At 34.9% G+C, this 23,192-nt stretch overlaps 1 protein-coding gene across 1 annotated transcript in view; it reads left to right on the top strand.

The window, feature by feature from the left end:
- Positions 1 to 9,178: 9,178 nt before the first annotated feature.
- LOC145693415 (protein takeout-like) overlaps positions 9,179 to 23,192 on the top strand; it is a 112,594-nt gene continuing 98,580 nt past the window's right edge. Inside the window, exon 1 of the mRNA XM_081769387.1 lies at positions 9,179 to 9,476. Within this exon, the coding sequence (XP_081625513.1) occupies positions 9,392 to 9,476 (85 nt within the window). The 5' untranslated portion in view covers positions 9,179 to 9,391. The remainder of the gene's footprint in view (positions 9,477 to 23,192) is intronic.

Raw genomic sequence — 23,192 nt, 5'->3', positions numbered from 1 at the left:
ACACGTATTTTCTGTCGCCCTCCTGATGCACATGGTGAGTCATTAGCAGCTAATATTTTTCCTGTCATCATTGTTCACACTACACTTTCAAATTAGACTCACAAAGAGATTGCACTTACGATCTCGCACTCAAGGAGTTGCTTGTGAGATGATTTTGTGCGTATAAGAAGATAGGATACGTAGCTCACAGAGTTGATGCTTTAGATGTGAATGGGAAACGAGCCCGAGGCCAACCTAAGAAGTGGGAAGATTGTATTAAGTACAATATTGTGCAGTGTGATGTCACAGAGCATATGACACAAAATAGAAACAGGTGAAGGATAGTGATCCAAAAACCTACCCTAGCTAACTGAATAAAAGACTTAGAAGAAGAGGAGAAGACTGTGGAATTAACACGATAACAATGTATAAGGTGACAAATCGGGCTGAAGTGTTGTATTAGAAAATTAAGAACAGAGCAGGAAACCTACACCTGAACATGTATAGATTTACAAATCTTTTAAAGCAGAGGCAACTAGAGAATAAAATGGCATTGGATCAACTTCTATGAAGCAAATCGCTAAATCAAAGAAAGCGAATTCTGAGAGTACACATCGGTAAAAAATTAATGTTTTCTCTTTATAAGCTAAGAGTAGTAAATTTCTAATGTCCTAACAAGAATTAGGACTTGCCTCAAGACCAGTTACTGAAAGAAAAGTAGTGTTGTCTTAATTAGCATATTGTGGAACTGAAAAGAAGTAATGCAGTGTCTGACTGCCTTTCATTTACATGATTAGCAGTTTTTGGTTATTTATAAATGAAATGAAATGAAAAGTGTAGTTTTGAGTCGAGCTAGTATGTCCCTAAGGCTAAAGAAAACGGATGATTAGTGTTAATTATTATTGAAGAACTGGGATAGGAAAATGTGAAAGGAAACGGGACAACTTCGAGAAAACCGATGGAAGATGTCGTCCCACAACCTCACATTGCCTGAGATCGAAACAGGAATCCGTCGCACCATAGGTGTTCGCTTTACCACTGAGCTACCGTATTTCCTTGATGATTTGAGTAGGATTTATTTTATGGTTTATGAACTTTATGGTTCACTTGAACTTTATTTATTGAACTTTATTTTATGGTTTATGTCAACTGTATTTTATAAATTTTGATGTGTCAAGCCTAGCTAGTTATATAACTGCACATACATTCGTACTTTAAAAAATATAATTTTTTGTGTAATTTCTTGCCAGTGTTACCAACATAATTTCACGTCAGGCGAATCTTGAATTGAAGATTCGGCTGTATTTTGTTTTGAGATTCTATATGAAAATTCCATTGCCAGAGGTTAATAGGAACCTGATGTTACTGTTTACATAGAACCAAAAGGAAAGAATACTCTTTCAAAGAAACAAATAAAAAAATAATAATCAAAATCGGTGCATCTACATCGAAGTTATGCGTGATCATACACATGAACACTGTCTGCCATTGAGAAGTTTCATGATCTAACTCCGAAGATTATCTTTAGATCCTGATAAAGGTTACATGGGACAATAGAAAAGAATACTAATATAAAACACCACTGATCCCTTAATCATTGGAACTGTCAATTAGTGCATGCTAATCAAATAGCTACGAGAGAGTTCCAAATGGTACAGGTTCCGAACGGAAAATAAAAATTAAAACCTATGGAAAACAGTGACATGAAGCCCTTTGCTACTTAGAGAAGTTTGATATTCTTAATGCAGTATTTTGAATATTTTATCATTATTTTTAGTATTCTTCATTACTCCTTAATCAAACTCAGCCATGGCCCATCCCAAGTCCGTGCTGAGAAAGGGGAAGAGACCCCAAGAGAAAGAATTTCCTCTTTAAGTAACAGATTTCCTTACATGCAATCCTATCTATCATAATCTTGTGGAAAATTAAAACATCACCTTACAAAGGTAAATGTTCTACTAAAAGGTGATGGACATAAAGTGGAGGTGGTGATGAAGATCCTCTACCGGGGAAGATAAGGTGCCAGCGTGTAGGCACTAGGCAGCCAAATAGGTCATTAACACGGGCAATTAGGCTCAGGATTAATCTGAGTCATGCGATCTGACGCCATATAACATATTTCTCCCCAAAGTAAATCCCATAAACTTGAAACCTGATGGGTAATCATTAAAAACAATTGGTATGCAGTAAAAGCAATTTTACATTAGGTCTTGTAGGCGTAGCACCAAGATCGTTTCTGGAAAGATAGCTTTGGTAAAATCTGATTGGTTGATTTCTACACTGAGAGAAATGCATACTCCAGTCGGCATGTAAATGCTGTTTTTACCAGGTTACGCGCGTCACCTCATTAAGTAATGTTGTTTCATCCGTAGTACTGTCTACACCACCGTCCAGCGAAAATTTTGTATTGTAGGACCACCATTTCAAATCTAGAATTAACGCCATACCCATTCCGACGGTGGTAACTTACGTATATAATGTTGTTACCACCTTCCTACGATTGTTCCCTCCTGCTTCTTTCTAAATCTGTGACTCCCTACCTTACGAGAGTAATAGTTTTCAACACGAAACCAATCATGTGAATAAAATTATCCAATCACAGCGAGTCTAGTTCGACGCCGAACTCCAGACTTGGCATGGTGTTCCCACTTGCTGTACTTTTATACATGAAATTACATTACTTAAGGAGCGCACCCGCGTAAATACGATGTATCCACACGGAAATCCTAGTCCTTTTTTTCTCAGTGTATTCACACTTTGAACCTTAGGATTTATCTTATAGTCTAAGTTCACAGAATAAGTCGAAGAGTTGAAAACAATTTATTTGTTAATTGATTAATTGAAAATCTAATAAATTTTTGACAGTTAACCGTGAAACGCTTTTCTTATCACAATATTTCTACTTGTCAATCTTTGTTTCGCACGGAATGTAGCTGAGCTTTCAAACTGAAAGTTTTGTAGTACCTGATAGGTAATTATTAAAACCAACTGATATGCAACAACAATTTCACACTTCGAACTATACTTACAATTAATAGCCTAAAATCATTGGTGACAAGTTATTATTGGTGCTATCTGATTGGTTGATCACTTTTAAATCACTGTTTAAAACTCTTCAAAAGCTTCTGAAAAGTTTTAAAATATTGTTCACGGTTTAAACACTTTTGTTTTTAAATTTTAATTTGAAAATGTTTTGATTCCTGCTATTGTGGAAACTTAATTTGTATTTAACATTCACATATAATGTATATACCAACATTATGTCAAAAACCCACCATATCTAACTGGTAAGATATTTAATTTTAAACATAATGATTATCCTGCAATGATCGTATGAATGTATATATTATACCCAATTGATATATTCTAATGTATATTAGAATGTAGATTTTATATAATTACACTGGTCAACAAGGTTTTCGTCACAAGGTATCTGAATAGTGTTCGAAAATGAAATCAGTTTTTGTCTATCGGGCTCAGTTTTCTTGTAATAAGCTACTCCAACCTCATTGAAATCCTTGAAAATCGGTAAAAACGCTTCATATGGTTTATTCTGCCATGATTGAATTTAAGTAACTTGCAGATTTTTTGATTGAAATAAAGTTGAGAGAAAGTGAGATAAAATCGAGAATAGTGCAAGAAATTCCGATGCATGCAATTGAAGTCAAGGAACATACTCCAGGAGATGAGTGACGTTTTGCAGCATTGTCGGTGAGCCATATTGATCATATAGAATTGCCTTGTGATTCTTGCCACCTGTGTCGCAGCATTCTGATAGCGTGGAAAGTGGCTGCATGTTGTTCTAGGTTAGTGACATTTGAGTGTTGTGGTCATTCGGAAGAAGAAAATGCCTCGTACCTGTGCCAATAGTGCAAATTCTTTTTCTTATATCTACACTGAGAAAAATCCGTTCTCCGGACAGCGGTATATTGTACAAATAAATGGAATCCTCTTCCTAACTACAGAAATCAGTATGGAGCATACGTTATCCGTATGCTACATATGCACTGCCCTTAGGTGTTACATCATGCCGTTGCAGGATGTCTGATATCTAACAGTCTTCCTTATATTGCATACATATATGTATGTTACCTTCGTCAGCTCTATGTTATATACGTCCATTTGTATGTGAGATCCTGACCGCCTATATTGTTTCATACAGAAAGTATGTACAGATGGAACACTTATACGAAAAGTATTATAAAACATGCGTTTTCAGTTATACGTCTGCTGTACATTAAATCCAAAAACTACAGGAATTAAGCATGTAACCTATCTTTTTAAGTGCGCCACCTACAATTTTTTTCTAAGTGTGTTATTTATAAATGCAACAGTGGAGACATGTTGATCTACCAGCCACAAAATGAGATTGAAAACTACAGTTCTTGTACAGGTATCATATATGGTCGATATTTAGTCTATTACCTTACCTGCGCTAATTTATGTTATTTATAAGGTTTAGAATTGTTTATATTATTTTTGGATTCACTGTAATTTGAAGCAGTTGTGAAAAGGATTTGATCTTCAAGTCTAAAACAGACGTAAACGATACCTCATTCAGCATCCTCCAAAACATAAAATAACTCTCTTATTTTTTGTAATAAAGATATAAAACAGAAATCGTTTAAAAATGACTAGAATGGTCTATAATATTAATGCAGAAGCATTGCTTGTACCCTATAGTCAGAAGATACTTATGTTCAAAATTCAAAATATGCATACTCTATATTAAAAAGAAAAAGATCATTTATGTGGAAACATTTCAAAGGAAACGTTCAATTGTAGTTTATTCCACAAAACTGCAAACCATTATTTTCATTTTGTCATAAGAGCGAATTGTTTGGCTTCATTATGTAAAAAGTTGTATCCGTTTAGAGAGTTCACTATCAATTTTGAGTTAGTCATATTGATGATGTCATAGGTTGAAAGCCCACAACAGAATTCTTGTGGATTATTTATTTTATTTGTTTATTTTTGCGAGAAAATGATGTAAATAATAGTACATATTCCAGTTGCTTTCGAAGTCTAGTTTACTCAAAATATGCCTAATTTGGCCGAACTATGCTAAGCATAGACTATGCTAAGCATAGCTAAGTTTTGTACTAAAATCGTTTTACTGTGTTTTTCTGTAGTAATACATGAATAAATCTAAATGGATGAAAAACAAATAGCGAAGTTTATAGCAGTTTGTCCCAATGATAATAATAAGTAAGTTTTCCATCTTTTTCACATTATTTATTTCGACTTATTTTACATGTCGAGGTTAAGGCTATATGTAGCCTTATCTACCACCTAAACATGACACAAAATTGAAAAATCAAAGAATATACCTAACAATAGCAAAAGAAAAAAAAGTTAGAAAGTTAAAAAAAAACAAGAAACAGACGGCACTTGAACACACACACACACACACATAACACACACAAATATAATATAGTGCTACACGAAAGTACATACATCTTACAATATGTAATAAATGTTGAGTTTCATATCTCTATGACAAGCTTCCCTATTGGCTTTTCTGTCTCTGTGTCCATTCAACCTGCTTGGATAACAATAAATTATAAACTGCTCTTTTAAAAGATGCTAAAGATTTTGACTCACGTACCGAGGTTGGCAAAGTATTCCAATCATGACACGTTGAAATTATATATGATTTGGAGGAATAAGTTGATCTATGAAAAGGAATTGCAAGTTGGCTATTAAAACGTGATCTTGTGTCCCTCTCATGGAAATCGCTTTAAAAATTAAGGTGTTTTAGAAGATAAGAAGGTTCTGTAAAAGTAAGTGTTTTATACAGCCAGTACAACCACCAACGAGTGCAATTTTCGCCGTTGCTGCATCTTCAGCCATTGCAGCTTTTTAAAGAATGGCGTTACATGATTTGAGAATTTTAAGTTAAAAATAAAACGTATACAAGCATTTTGTACTCGCTGCAAACGCTTTTGTAAATGTATATCAGCGTCAGTTAAGGGTCTTCACTACAGCTAAATTAAACTACCGCTAATTTTAGAGTTTTTCTGTAATATTTTGAAAACAAATAAAAATATTCGAAAAGCAGAAACGTAGTGAACTAGACAATGCGATTTTACATCTGATACCGTTATCACAACTCATCTATCTGCTTTTGATTTGCAACTGTAGATAGATTTAGCATTTTTTACGGGTTCTGTCAATAGCGGCATACCAAAAGCAGATAGGTGAATTGTAGTAAAGGTATCATATGCAAAATCGCATTGTCTAGTTCACTACGTTTCTGCTTTTCGAATATTATTATTTGTTTTGAAGATATTACAGAAAAACTATAAAATTAACGATAGTTTAATTTCTCTGTAGTGAAGACCCTTAAGGCGGTGTCACAGTACTCCAAATGTGGTACTACTAGGGTTTGAACAAGAGTTTTTTTCAACTGTGTTGGTAAAAAGTTTTTTAATTTGCTGAGAGAATGAAGAATTCCAAAAGCCTTCTTGCATGATGCGTTAATTTGATCGGACCAAGTTAAATATTTGTTAAGTATGACGCCAAGATTTTTCACAGAGGAAGAGAAGGGAATATTTACGCCTTCTAAAGTTATATTGGGAACAAGTGAAGCATCTATTAACGTCGTTGCACGTTTGGAAGTAATTAAAATTGACTTTGATTTGACTGGATTTATAATCAAACAATTATTTGGTGACCATTTAGCCAAATTACTCAAGTCTTCGTTCATCTTTGTTATACAAGTATCTATTTGCTTTGGTGAAGAAGATAGATACAATTGAACATCGTCCGCATACATGTGATACTTACAGTGTTTTAGAGATTGTGCTAAGTCATTAATATAAAAAAGAAAAGAAGAGGCCCTAAAACACTACCTTGAGGAACCCCACAAGGGAGGTTACGCTGACCAGAAACTGAGTTGGCAACCACCACATACTGTTTTCGGTGGCACAAGTAATTTTGGACCCACTTAGTAGCTGAAGTAGAGAAACTAAATTTTTGTACAAGTTTCTGTAGCAAAATGTCATGGTTTACTGACTGGAATGCTTTGCTATAATCCAGTAAGGTAAGTATGGTTATCTCTCTCTTGTCCAAAGCAGAACGTATATCATCAGTAATACTGGTAAGAGCTGTAGAAGTGCTGCAATGTTTGCGAAACCCGGATTGAAAAGTGTCTAAAAGGTTATAAGCTCGAAGGTGCTCACATATTTGATCACTTACAATATATTCAAGAGCTTTAAATAGGGCAGGTAATATTGGAATATGCCTTAAGTGTTCTGCTGACCTTACATCCTTAGTCTTAGGGAGAGGCAGGACTCGTGCTGTCTTCCACAAGACTGGGAATGTTCCGGTAGTAAGGGAAAGATTAAATAAATTGGTAATTGGGGAGAGGACGAAAGGTAATATTTTTTTGATCAATTTAATGCTTATTTCATCAGCACCTATAGCAGTGGATTTTATCCTCTTAATCGCTTTCATTACATCCTGTGGGGTAACACAAGTGAAAGAGAAAACATTTTCTTCAAAATTAGGGATTTGTCCCGTATTATCAGATCTTGCATTTATCTGTGAGCTAGAACTATCAATTCTACAAAAATAATTGTTAAGATAATCGGCAGAGAAAGGAGCAGCTACATCCGGATTGACTCTTTTGCTGCTACGAATGCCAAGTAGCTTCAAATTTCTCGAAAGATGGGAGGGATTCTTGTTCTCAAACAGGGTGTAGGAAAATTTTAATTTCGCATTACGCACGGCTTGATTACATCTATTTCTAAGGATCTTATATTCCTCAAATTTGTCATTAAAGTTGGGTAGATTCAATTTACGTGCTTTCTTAAATTTGCTATACGCTCTGTTGCGACAAGCCATTAAACTTCGAATTTCATCTGTAATCCAGGGCGAAGGAGAACGAGTAACACGTTTTTCTCTCAAGGGGGCATGAATGTTCAGAAGATAAAATATTAACTCATTGAAATAAGATAGTTGGTCATCCACAGAAGGAAAAGAACTTATTAGATGCCAAGGCAATAACGCAGCATCACGCAAGAGTGCTTCATTGTTAATGTTGGCTAAATCTCTGTCGTAAAAATAATTGGGTGATTTATTTCATGTAAGTGAAAGAGTATTTGTTTGAAATAATATTGTAGCAATTCCAGCTAGCAACACCAATAAATGAATTTCCTCGTGACTATAAGGTTATCGTACACGCCTTCGACGCCTGAGACTGGGTTCGATTCCCAGTGGGAGCTGATGTTGTTCAAGTTTCTCGTTAAGCTGTAGGTCCACGTCTCACATGGCCTTGGTGCTAAAAAGGACGTTAAACTCCAGACAAACTAACAACCAATTAAAATAGAATGTTTAAAGATTTATTTTTCATGTATTTCACATGCCTATCTTTTTTCTTAACGACGTGATTTATGTATATACATATTTTAAAAATACACTAAGCCGACAGGAAACTGGAATTTCCATACTTATATGAGCTCTGGAGCAAAAGTGTAAAACCCGTGATTAGGTGTTAAAACTTTAATTATAAGGAGAGCTCGCGGTGTCTAGCTGTTTAACTTCTTTTCAGATTAATATTCCTTCGAAGCGGAAGAAAAAGAAGAAAGAATTTATGTTTGGCATGTGAACTTCGTGAATCACAAACACAATTTTCCCTGTCAGCGGAAAATTTGTTTCATTATAAGTGTATAGTTACGCAACACCAAAATTAGTGTCACGCTTGAAGACACAATCGACTATATTCTATTCCAGGAGAAATAATCCTTGGCAATAATCTACCGTACAAGACTCATGGTTAAGGTTATGATATAGAGAAGGTCATCTTAAAGACGATCATGGGATGTAATTATATTACTACAAGGAAAAATGATATAAGAAATAATTTTGAAAGAACAATGTGAAAAAATCTGGGAAAACACATTTAAAATGGTTTCTCTTTTTTCTTTCATTTGAAAAATACCCCCTCCTCTCCCTTAAAAAACACGTGGATATGGGGAAATCATAGCTATTACGAATTAATTACAGAGCTTCTGCTAGAGAGGTCATTCTGTTTTAACTGTTTCCTCCTATAGAGATGTGGTCCACTAATAGTATTGCACTTTCGCTATCCAAGCAAGAGCGAGAAATGTCCTTGACCGGACGGAACCTGTTCCTTCGCAGATCTGCAAAACACAACACAACACACGCACCCACATCCCTGAGTCATCAAGTCGGTTCTCCAGCTGAGAGGCCAATCCGTTTTTAAGCGCTGGAGCGACTGTGCTATGGCTCAGACTTGATCCAAACACGGCAAGTGCAGTTACATGTGTGGAATAGTGCTTAGAGACATTCATTTTCTGGTTTTGTCTTAATTAAGTAGTGTGACCACTTTTCAATTTGATACAAAAGAAAGAGATACTTACTTGATTTTTAAGAACATTCCTGAACAATGAATTGCCTTTACCTGTATTTTCTTGTCCTTTCGCTTTTAGCGGTTCTCCACAATGCGTTTGGAAAGATCAACAGACGACTTCGTAAGTAGATTCTTCTTCTTCTTCTTCTACATTTTTACCATTATTTGTTGCAGTATTTGATCGTGATATCCATTATAAACTGTGTATATTTTAGAATACAATTTGCTTGTTTGGAATTTAACTCTTTTTTAAAAACCATTGAGGCTACTATGAGATGCTAACCTACGATGTAACGAGGGATGAGACTGGGAATCGAACCTGGGCCTCTCATTACAATTGAAGGAAAGTTATAAGAATTTAGTCACGACTAAGCACCTATTTCTGTATGATGATCTGGGTTCTTATCTTCTGCTGTAGCTCAAAATAAAAGTTGATTGATTTTGAATTTAACGCGCCGTTCAGCAGCGAGGCTATATGAGACGTAGGCACACTGATTAACATAGAATCCGAACCACATGAGCTCTCGTCTGGAATCGAACCCAGGTCTATCAAAATAAATGTTTTTTTTTTCATTTCAACTTTCTTTGTTATTATCTGAATATTGGGTGAGATATTCCCTTAGTCCCAACTATTTACTATGAACGGGGTACTTTTTAAAATTGGTTTGTTGTGGTGAATTCGTAAATCGGCTTTTTCTCACACTGAGATATCTTCACTATGAATATTAGACTTTCTCAGCCGGAAAGGACGGCGTGGTTCTATAGTCTAGCAAGCGAGAAAGTATAATGGAAAACGGTTTACACTTGAGGGATACAGTCTACTATGCACCCACCAAATACACCTGATTTAAGTCCTGGTCGTGATTAGAATCCAACGTTAATTTAAATACTGTTCTTTATAACCTTCGTGTTGTATAATTAACACGAAACACAATAATTCAATTAGATCTTTCTCCATCGCTGAGCAACAGTGAAAGGTGCCTTAGGAACAGACTGGTTGAAGAACAATTGTGATTTCAATTTTTAGTACATTCTTTTGAGTTACACAGTAGATTTCTTCAAGCTTTAGATTTTTTTCTTAATTCTACAATACATATGACAAAAATTATAATTAATTTACAAAACCTTGCCGTTTTTAGAGGTATCAGCATGTATTAAGTATATACCCACATGAAGGTAGAACATTTGGGCATACTATTCTTTGGAAAGTTGATCAATTATTATTTAATGTCCTTCGTCAGCAGTGGGGCTATATAGAACGAGATCTGCAGTTTAAAGGATAGAATCTCAACCATAGTATTAGATTTGATGCTCTGCCACCGGAAATCAAATCTGGGACCTCGCGCACTTAAGGCACGTGCACTACCCACTAGACTTTCCTTCTTTTTGTGACTTTATTTTAAACTAAACAAAGAAAAAAAACAGAGAAAGACGCATAGTTCCTCGACGTATGTAGATAGGTCATTCCAGGGCTTTTACGTACATAAGTCGGACTTCTACCATAACATAAGATTTATCACATTTTTCTTTAAAGAGTTCAGTAATAGTGCAGGAAGTTAATTATACTCAGTTTATATGTTTCGAAACGTTCATCTTACAATGCAGACTTTTAACACCGAAAAAAGATGGAAGTAACTCGGCGCTAAATTCAGGTTGTATGGAGAGGGGGGCCAACCGTTTCCACCCTAACTCTTCAATATTGTGTCTTGTTGCGTGCTAAGTGGTGGTGGGCGTTATCGTCAAGAATAAAAAACCAGGTCGCTTATGTCGATTTGAGTTTCCTTGAAGAAGAGTTCAGGTTCGACATAAGCGACTTGATCTCTTGTCAACTGGTGATGAAGAAGTGAAGTGCTAAATGGAAATGTAAGGAAAGTTCTAAATAGCCAGAGCCCTGAGTTTTTTTTTTTTTTTTTTTTTTTTTTTGCAAAGGGTTTAAACAAATTGCTGCAACGGTGAGACAAATGCATGAATCTCAATGGGAACTATGTGGAGAGGTGAGAAGGGACTAGCACAGACATGTATGTGTAGTTTACAAATGTATATTTAAAAATAAAATTTTTACAGCTTATGAAAACTTATATACTGAACGACCCACATAATATGCTCTATAAGTCGCATACGGAACATATTATATTCTTACAACGCGGCTGGTAATTTTTTTAAATAGTTTTAAAATATTACTAGCGTTTAACCACGAAAATGTCAAAAAAAAAATGAGAGAGAGAGATAGCAATAGATATATCCTATTGAGCTTTAAAAAAATATATGGGTGAGTGTAAAATATCATGCGTAGTTTTCGAGAAAATTAAGAAGGAAAAACATTGTAAACCTAAAATTTGATGCTGCACAAGAACCATAGCATGTATTAAGGCGGAAATGATACTAAAGTACACACATATGCAGCTCTTCATTATGATATTACTAAAACGACCATATAAAGCATTCTGATTAATTAGATAAGGTCTAAAATTATGATTAACTCGTAAACTGTAAAATGTGTTTAACTAAAATAATATCCGAAATTGATACATATACAGGGTGTTTCAAAACAACACCGACAACGTTTGGGAGGTGATTCCTGACACCAAGATAAGACAAAAGGTACAGACCAATCTGGGTGCAGAAACCCATCATTTCGGAGTTAGAAATATAGGCTGCCGAAAACATGAAAAATATAACTTTAAAGGTCCACAGCTTTAATACTATGGAATCTACTGTAGTTGGGTCAAGACTTTACTTAGGAAATAATATGTGCACTATCCAAAAATACATGTTTCAGAATCCTGTGGCACTTCCGCAACAATTTTTATAGGGAAAGTTCGGCTACGGGCATATAATTTGAAGTGCTCATGAACTACCTCTATAAAAATTGTTGCGGAAGTACCGCATGATCCCGAAACATGGATATTTGGATAGGGCACATACTAGTTCCTGAGTGAAGTGTTGACCCGACTATGGCATGTCCCATAGTATTTGAGCTATGACGGATTTCGGCACTCAAATTTGTCTATACTTTTTGTCTTAAATTGTTGTGAGGAATCACCTCCCAAACGTTGTTGGTGTTGTTTTGAAACACCCTATGTATCAGCCGTAATAGGAGATTAAGCTGAACAAAATGACATGCTTGAGGGTAAATTCTCATGAGTAGATTTCGAGAAAATCAAAGGAAATTAATTCTTATGGCGCTAAAAATGTAAACATTTGTTGCCGCTCTCAATTGGTAGTTTTTATTGTTTATATATTTACGTACTCTATATTCATACGTAAGGGAATATACACCGTTAACTATCATATTGAATCTCGTGTTATTTGTCTTTTCCTTATAATGACATACACATTACCCTTACCAATAACACATATTCGTAACTACTCACATGATACTTATAACTGTTCAGCAATAGTTATCTAATTACTTTATTGGTTCACACCTCACTCACTAGATGGCTCTAAAAATGGAGTTAAAATTTATTACTATTTCTTACTTCAGCTGGAAATTTGAAATTAGGACAGGATTTGTGATTTAAGATCCCCCTAAGGAGAGGCTTTTTGAAAATTCGACGAAGATTGTGGAAAGAGGGGTGGCAATTATTCTTAAAAAATGCCCATACCTCGAAATTTCTGAAGGTTGGATTCTAAATTTGGTATATGGACTTCTCATTTCAAATGATTAGATCCGTGTTTTACCGTTTTTTAATACTTGTCCTACAAGAGGACTAAAAATGCAGGAAAAAAAAAAAAAAAAAAGGGGGTAGAGTTAGAATTGTTATAATTGAATTTCCATATCTCAAAATTTGTTAAGGTTAGAGGTATGAAATTTGGTATTTAGATCATTAAGAACGTGTTTAAGCGTTTGTTTGATATTTTCCCTTACAAGGGAAGGAAAAAAACGATGGAAGTTGTAGTTGTTAAAATAACATGGCCATATCTCGAAATCCCTTAAGATTAGGCATATCTTAGGGATACAGTAAATAATACGAGGTCGGTAGGCTGAGTAAATACGAGGCTGTAAGGGCGAAGTCCTCAGCTAGCCGAAGGCTAGTGCACCTTTGAAACGAAAGAGTACAGAACTCACACTATTTTCCTTGATGAATGTGTGATCGGTGCAGTGGTAAGGAAATAACAAATCAATCTATTTTCCGAGAAGCAAAGTATGATATTTAGTCACTTTTTAAAGATTAGGTATTAGCACGGACACAAGTCTTAAAATACAAACTCTCCGTTCAAAATACATATGTCTGACAACCCTACTAATTCATGTCAGCAGGTCCGTATCTACAAGGAAATGAGATTCATCTAGTTTGAGTTGTTTGTTTAGATAAATATATGTTCAAAGGATAAAGAGTCAATAAATTTTTATTCCTTACTTTCTTGGAGATGAAAGAGGCAAACTATCAAACATACAAATAAAACCTCCGATTTGGTTGCGGGGAGGTATAGAAAACCCAGTTTAAAATTTTAGTATGTCTGGCTCGTGGAAGCTTCTGTTTTTATTGACTTCACAATATTGCATAACTAAAGAAAGGATACATTTAGCCATTTCTTGTTTGCACAGATTCAAATGTTTCTTCGAAAGGTGAAAGTTGCATTGTTAATCTGGCTGTCCTAGTATTTCCTTTTTTCTTTTCATCAAAATTCCAGATAGTTTTGTTTTCTGCAGGCAGGCACGCTGTAGGCTATATTCACTTGATAGAACTAGTACGGTATTAATTTTGTAATCAATTTTTAATTTTCGGAAGCTGTTACTAAACTGTGTTAATTGTTCAAAGCATATCAAATGCTTTTCTTTTATTCTTAACACGTAATAGCATAACCCTCCACAAAATATTAATTCGGTTTTTCTCTGTCAGTGTTCCAGCTAGTAGTCTGCATGTCATCCGGGTTTCAATTCTTGGTAGAGGTAAAATTTTTCGACATTGATCCAGCATCACGAGGCAATTGGGAAGTTAAATGAATTAAAATACATATATCGAACTACAATATAGATAGCCGGAAATAATAACGCATGGATCTGCGCAATAGCCGAACACCCACTTCAATATACCTCTTCGTGTGCTGTAGCGCTAGATTTTAATTTCTAATTAGTTAGAAGTTCATTCTAGCTAGAATTTGCTTCAATTTGATTCAATATAAACAGGACAGACAAGACAATTCTTTGTCTTTATATAGACATCGTTCGTGCTGCTCTCCAGAAGAAACAAAGGTGTAAGTTATACTAACCAGACTTTTCCATCTAATAATAATTATGGTGGGAACAATCCGTTCAAAAAGTATAAAAGTTTTTTCAGACCAGCCATCTTGAATGAGGGTTTCCTCATTTACACTATGCAAATGCGGGATGGTATCTAACGTAAGGTCCAAGGCCGCTTTCTTCCTTCCTTCCTTCCCTCTCCTCGGACACTGTGGTCGGATAGAGACTTCATTGCTCATACGTGACGGGCTAACATGACCATAGATGCCGAAAGCCCAGAAATCTACTTCCTAATTCTAATCCTAATAATTACTATTTATTTATTTATTTTGAGGACAATAAAGGATCCTATACTCTCTCCCCCCCACACACACATTATAATAATTAATGTGTGTGTCTTTTGTGCCTGTGATTCTGAGTTCATTTCCTAGCAAACGGATATAACTTTCTATGTTGACTAAGTGTCATGAAGGAATTGAGAGGTAATCGAATTAAATTTAGAAATAAAGCTAACTACGGATCAGAAAATCACAGAATGATGTCGGGAACTGATCCTTTGACTCAATCAGTTAAACGTGCGTCTTTTAACTAAACAAATTAAGTATTATTATAATTTTCATTGTATCTGTAATCACATGTAAAATGTGAGTTGTGAGTGACTTCACTACACATTAACTACTAAACCAATTACAGTAATATTTAGCGTGATTATCAACCTTCGGCCTCGAAATGATCTTATGATATTACATTAATAATTGAGCGGGTCGGTAAAACACAATGGTATGTAACATTTTCTAACTTTCGAGTCAACTGGGAAGGAAGGTTCATCATTCCCATGCAATTCAGTGCATTGACACACACCATCTGCAGGCACATTTTCGAAATTAATCTACCTAATCCCAACTCATTCCACCTAATAACAATTCTTACCATTTTATTCGTCCGAGTTGCTCACTTTTTGGCATAGTGTGTCAGAGGATGACGTAAAAACAATCGAGTTTTTGGAGTCACTGAGATGAACACTTCCAAGCTGTTCAAGGTCAAATTTATTCCTATTGTCATCGGGTGTAAGGGGTGAATGTGAAAGTTGGGTGATATTTAAAAATAATCGAAAACGACGTATAGTAGTGTCCAATCCATATTTTTCGGAGTCTTCACATGAAAAGTGCAACTTCAGCCCCCATCGGCATGGAAGTGAGAAGGAGTGAGGGTTGTGTGTGAAAAGAAGGCGACATTACGAACTTTGTAATAAATCTTACATTAAAATACGTATCTTATGGGGAGGGGTTCAGATACTTTCCATAATACTCTTTTCCCGTGCGAAGAAAGGACATTTCAGCTAATGCTTTCTAATTTATGGACTTTTCTATGTATCTTCACTTCTATGCACTTTAGTAAACCACAATACTTACTGTTCTTCTCTTTATTAAGTACATTCAGTTTAATTTGTGATGCTAAGATCAACTATTTATTTCATTTACGTGTGAAAATTTTGTGCTCTGGATTTGTACTTCTTACAATGTTTTTGTTTTAACTCATTAATGTAGGTGTACGTGCGCTATCAAATTAACAATACCACAATCACAACCTAGACATATGAATAATCTAATAATGATGGAAGAAAATAGAGAATAAAGAAGAAAGACTGAAGTATTGTTTTTGCAGTGAACATCTGCGTGACCACTACACAAAATAAATTATAATATAAAAGATACGGTTTTATGAATAATTTATGGAAATGCATTATTGCCCTTTATGTTATAATGTTTTTATATGTCGAAACCTGCCGCCAATTTACAGACACGTTATCGTGATTATTCTTATTGAAACAAGTTTATATCTAATCGTTATCATTAAAGAATGTTATCAGATGGATTCAACAAGTAAATTTCATCAATAACGGTAGTACTGAAATCATCAGTGATAGGACATTTCAAAGTAGCATATATTTACTAGGATTGGCAATGTTGAAATGGAAATGAAACTACGTGACAAAAAATGTGCTATTTGCTCCGTGCGTGTAGGACGTAATCCGAAGGCGCCTGAACACAAAATACAGTATTTCCTGATCCCTGATTTAATTGTTCTATTATGTTGTATATTTTCAGTGTTTTGCACTCTGGTTTTCGCTTGTATATCAGTGTTCAGTGCCCAATGTAAAATTACTTTCCTCTTTGTATTTGGATTTTGCATGTTCATATATTTTCTGTAACATTAAGCTTATACAAGGTTTTACTACGAGCAATTTATGATGAAATTACAGGAAGCACTATCATGTACTTCCATTGTACCTAGGTATACAGTTTACGCTTAACGCAGAGTTAATGACAATACAACGTAAAATGTACGAGATCGTATTAATGATGTTTCAAACAAATTTTGATAGACTATAGTTCCGCTAAGCATAAACTTTATTTTGTCATCATCTTAATTGTTCGGTTCGGTCGCTGGTTCGATCCCAGCTCATGTGAGTTTGTGATGGACAACATCGCATCGGTTTGTTTCTGCGGATACTTGCGTTTCCTGTCACATTAATGTTTCACGAATTACTTCATTAGTATTCACTTTTGTTACTAATTCATCTCCTTTTGCCTAAAGGGCAATTATGGGACGTAAAACTAGAATGAAATGAAATGAAATGAAATCTTTGAGTTTTACGTCCCACGGTTATGCCGGTAAGGCTAAAGGAGACGGTGATCATGAGAAATGAATGAAATGGTGGAATGAAGAAAGTGGGAGGAAACGGGAGAACCGCGAGAAAACCCACGCACACGGTGTTTGTCCACCACAAAGTTCACTTGGCGGGGCTAGGATCGAACCTGGGACCCCAAGCACCAGAGGTGAACGCTCTACCAGTGAGCCACCGCGGCCCCCCCAAAAACTAAAAAGTTCATTCTATTAATGAAAGAACACTTGTCAAAGGTTAAAACACATATTTACTTTTTTTACTTTCCTTTTTTTCTAAATTTAACTTTACAGTTATTATCTGTATAACAAATACATATATATCTGAAATTTTCCTGTGAAATTAATATATCCTGACATCTGATAAAAGACATTTTATTTATTTATTATTATTATTATTATTATTATTATTATTATTATTATTATTATTATTATTATTATTATTATTTTAATTTGTATGAACCTTAACAGTGAAATTAACATTTTCATTTAAAATTTATCATTCACCGTAGACATTAGAATTTAATCTATTTTTTAAGCTTAATTGATTTATGATCGTAAGTCGTGTGGTATTTTACAAATGTTTTTCTTTCTTCAATTTAAAATTGCTTGAAGGCTACTTATCCTTTTGTTGTATATCTGCTTTACTTTCGCCCTTCAACTACATTTCCTTCCTCTACCGTGCTGACCGTGATGCCATTGAATGTTGACAGTGACATCTACTGTATACGTTTGTGTACATTGCACTCGAGACGAGGCTACTGCCTCCAAACAAAACAACTAATTGACCTTGCAAATTTTTATTTCTTCCTAGTAGGTATTTTCCGACCATCAGAAATTACTCATACTATAAAACCAATTAATTGATTTGATCTTACGTTGAGACAGAGAAAGCAATCAATATATTTTATAGAAAATTATTTGTAGACCTATAGATACAATGAAATTTAAAGAAGATGGAACTCTGTGACTGGGCAGGAGTTCGAACACGGGTTTTCGGCTTATTGTTCTGCTGCATTAATTAGTACGTTTTTCAGTTGTTAATGAAATTTAATTAAACGTTTGTCAAAGAACACAAAACTTTTTGGGGCAAGAAAATGAAACAACGGCGAATAACCAACGGTCAGCGTGCCATTGTGGCATGAGGATATTTTAGACGTTGTACACGCAGCGGTGTCATCCAAACCATTTAACAACCGGTTCTTGATCGGTATTGTTAGTTGGCTTAATATTTATATTATTATTTTTCTAATTATACTACTACTAGTGACTAGGATTAAGTCATGTACATCTTTATATTGATATTATGTACACTCATGTCCAAAATTATTGTCGCATGTCTATAAATGTGCTGCTGTAGGAATGTAATTTGAACGGTAGGAATGTAACGAATTCGGCCGGTATTTCTTATAACGTTAATATGTGTATAATCGGCAAAGACATGCGTGTGACAAATTTCATGTCAAAAGAGCAGTAAATAAGAACAATAAAACGAAAACAAAACTTTTTTGTCCACTTAGCAGCATTTTCTTTTACTCATTCTAATTTTCGTATTTATAATTCTTTCCCTATGAAATTTACCACAAATATACATTTCCTGATTATACACATAGTATCGGTATTAAAAGTACCGTGCAAAATCGTTATCAAATTATATTCTTATAAGAAGACAGTTATAGATATGCGACAAATATTTTGGACATGAGTGTACATTGATTTTCAAAAATAATAATAATGAACTTTTCTTTTTTGTAAGTACTGGATCTAGAAGTAAAGAATTACTTTGACAATCGTCTCACATCATTAAATCTAATAAAGTTTAATAACGGGTTGAGATGAATCGGTATGAACCTGCTGAATATCATTACTGGGTACGCGGAAACTTTGCACGTAATTATATTTTGTCCTGAAGTTTAGAAAGAAGTATTCCACTCAATTAGCAAAACAAGTTCTCTTTATAGAATCACAATTTGTCCTTTCCGTGTTCCTTTTTACCAAACTAGCACGTTGACCGCCATTATATATTTTACCTTTCTCATCTGTGCGCCACGGGCAACAATCCTCCACTAATACTTTGTTTTCGCCTTTATTTTTATCCCATAAATGTATAATTTTCTTTGTGTATGGTTTTGCATACACGCGGCGTATATATTAAATTTTGACTTCTATGCCATATGTATGTAATAGCATACACACCTATAGAGTGAACGTGAAAAAGTGCAATATATATTTGTGTGTATGGAAAACCATACACGAGGCGCTGCATGAAGGAGCCGTGTGTATGGAAATCCATACACATGGCAGCCAACGCGCTAAAGAAGAAAGGCGAACGAGGAGTTAAAACTACAGTACTAATGTTTATATTTTCTTCACTATACTCGTACGCTGAAAACTTCACACATAAAAATGATACTCAATTTACTGCAAATTGGCCAGCTCTGAACTAACTGTAAGATTAACAATTCTAGGTTATTTAGTTGTGTAGTTGTGTAGAAAACGATCATATCCATTCATTTTGATTTCGGAGAGACGGAGTGAATCTTTAACTCGAAACAGTGAGTTAACTATGAACCAAATTTAAAAAAAGAAAAACTTATTTGAGGATGACTGTGATATTTCGGATGAATACAGATCCTTCCGCATCTTTCTTATTGAAGAGTACAAGGGCAAATCAGATCCTATACGATCTATTGTATTCCGTTCCTAGAAATTTCATCTCTTTTCTTTAATTTAATTGATTGTTTTCAAGTTTAACGTCACTTTTAAGCACCGGGGCTATATGAGACGTGGATATACAGCTTAATATTGTATCCGAACTATATGTGCTATTATACTATTACACATTACGCTATTATATCAAATTCACTCCTCAATCGTTCATTTTAGGTTCCTATATTCTTTATTAGGATCATACTAGTTGAATGAAATGAAACGAAATCCTTGAGTTTAATGTTCCACGATTATGCCCTTTAAGCTAACGGAGACAGATGATTAAGGCAAGTGAATGTTGGCGGAAGAATTGGTGGAGTGATTATGTGGGAGGAAATATGAGTATCCCGTAAAAACCCACGGACACGATGTTGTCCACCACAAACTTCACCGGGAATTGAACCAGGGACCCCACGTATCAGGGTAAGCTCTCTGACACTGAGTTACCGTGCCCCGAACCGTATAAGATTGTAATGTTAGTACGTCCGTTGCTGCACAGGATAAATCTTGTACAAAAACGAACTTTCAAATTTTATTAAGCCCCTATTTATTTATTTATTTATTTATTTATTTATTTATTTATTTATTTATTTATTTATTTATTTATTTGCAATAGACAGCTAAAGCGATTATCTCGACCGAGTTTGTTAATGAAGTAAATCCGTTAACATCTTTACGGATAGTGCTAATTTTAACGGTGGCTATGCACAACCCGTTTCTACTATTGAAACAAACCTGTATAAGAGTAGAATGGTGGAAGTTACACATCACGCATTAGATGGCAGCAAACATCCTCCAGCTCCTGACATGTAATGGGAAAATGGAAATTTCTAGGAATAGAAATAAATATACCTTTTGCATGATCCCCTTTGCTGTCTTTAAGCAGAGCTTAGTACTTCTCATTTCTGGGCATAATTCACTGGTTTTAAAACAGAAAGTAGTTATGATTCAGTTTTAGGAACATACAATTTGTGCTTATGAAGCTTCTAGGGTCTTGGTTAATTACTCTGGTAGCAGTTTTATAGATTTCTGTATTTCTGCTTTCAATACGCGGACAAGACGATTTGATCCGTAGTCACATACCAAATAATTTAAGATTGTACTTTAGAAACAAAATAAGAAAGAAAACAAGAAAATAATTAAATTCCTTAGACCTTAATACAAAGAGGACGGAGGGCAGTGTATATGAACTTACTTTGTTATTAGTGTTTGAAGGATATTGATTACCAAATTCTAGGGTGTAATGCTCGTCTTGACTTAGAAAAATAAATGGCGGTTTACTGAATGGACTCGCTATTTATCTCGTTCAAATAACTCTCCAACTGTTCTCACGGCGCCGATGAACACCACAGAGAAAGGAATCTTTAGAGTCCCAATCTTCCTCGATAAACACCATATTTATGAACATTTTTGTGTGTTGTGTGGTGAGGATTGCGTGTTATTGTGAAATTTGGAGCTATGTTTCAACAGTAATGCACTACCAGAAAGGAAACATATACGATTTGCTCTGAATGGTGCAGCCAGACAAACAGTATATAGGGAGAAGGCAGCAGTTCAAACAGTAGCCAAACTGGCGAAAATCATAGTGATTGGTACGGTTATTTTGACATTAGTCCCAGGCATGCTTAGGCTGACTTTAACAGCGGGTATTGCAGGGTGGAAAACAACATGACACTATCACTCTATTCTGTATTATTTAGTCCATTGTAGTTTCAAACGACATTCCCATTTGAAGATCGTGGCTGGTTTGCAAAGTATTATAATTATAAAACAACTCAATCATCCGTATTTGTGTGTTTCTGTAACTACAAAATTCTTCTAGATTATGTATTAGTTTACGAGGTGATCAATAGGTGTCACGCAGAGGACATGTGTGTATAATATTCGGATTCAGGCAATAGGCGATGTGTTACCTCCATGCTGAACTTTATGAAGGATAACAGGAAGATAAGGCCAATATAAAAGGACTGGAAGTATCTGTTATCATGAACATGTCAATTGTTAATAACCTATATGAACACATATTGTACTTCGACTTTGGGAATTATTACGATCTCTAAATGGGACTTTGGGCAAATAATTCATTTGTGAAGATAGCACGAAAAGTTTCCAAATAAGAGCACAGTAAAATACAATTTCTAATCTAGTACTAAATATTTATCCACATAATTATAAAAATGAAAAAAAAAAAAAATGACAGTTAACGGGGTAGTAAGGCATTTTAAAAATTCTTCTTAAAAGAGAGATCTGAAATAAATCAGAGAGTTGTAAGAAAGTGAATTTTGGCATGGGTGTAAAGAAAAAGAGAGATAGATAGATTGGGGAATCTAAGTAAATATTGGCTGTTATTGAATTTGAGTCAACAAGTTGAAGGATGTGTGAAAGCATAAAAGAAATTTGAAGGAATAGATGTTTTCCTCAGGAATTTCTCCTAAAAGAAAAAGGAAAATTTCCCGAAATGCCAACGCTAGGTGCATGGCCAGCCGCAAGGTGGGGCAAGAGAAGACAATTGCCCACTTCGAGATTTTCGAATGAGGTTTAGTTCTTCGAAATACATATCAAAATGTACTAGATTTGTTTACTCACATGCTATAGCACTTAATATTATTTTAAATTCTATAGTAATATAACATATTTATTGCAGTTATATAATAAAATTATGCAATGTGCATAAATAACTGATATTTTACATAAAGTTTGCAAGCGTGTATCAAGATGTGTGTGGATTCGCGAATATGCATATGTGATCGTCTTTTAGCTTCCCTTGCCCTGGGGAAATCTTGCAAGCATCTCTCTCTCGGTTGAGTGTCAAATGTATATTCTGATCCTGATTCCACAATGCCAGATAGAAACTAACTTCATTTATTTGACGATAATCTGAACTCTGTGAGGCCAAAACCAGGAGAGACAATTATTAACAAATATTTAGATTCTCTAAGATGTCCCGCGAAAATACACATTTTTGCTATATACAGAGTATGCTCATTAGACGTTAGGGCGCGCGCATATCGTGGAGAAATTTTACTTTTGGGCATGTCAAAATAGGCGCACACTCAAAAATTTTTGTTGAAGGGGACCAAGCTTTTGGGGTCCAACACTATAATTCACCTATGTTTTCAGAAAAAAATGATAGAACTAGATTGTTTTTAGAAGAGAAAGAGTACAGATGAAGTGTATGATCAAATGTTCATCCTACATCATTTCCCTGCTAAACAAATATAGTTTTATTGTGAAAGTTAAGTTAGGAAGTTTAGG

This window comes from Thermobia domestica, chromosome 8 (assembly GCF_964235325.1).
Source record: "Thermobia domestica chromosome 8, izTheDome1.hap1.1, whole genome shotgun sequence".
NCBI classification, from domain to species: domain Eukaryota; kingdom Metazoa; phylum Arthropoda; class Insecta; order Zygentoma; family Lepismatidae; genus Thermobia; species Thermobia domestica.
This window is presented reverse-complemented; position numbering and strand designations above follow the sequence as displayed.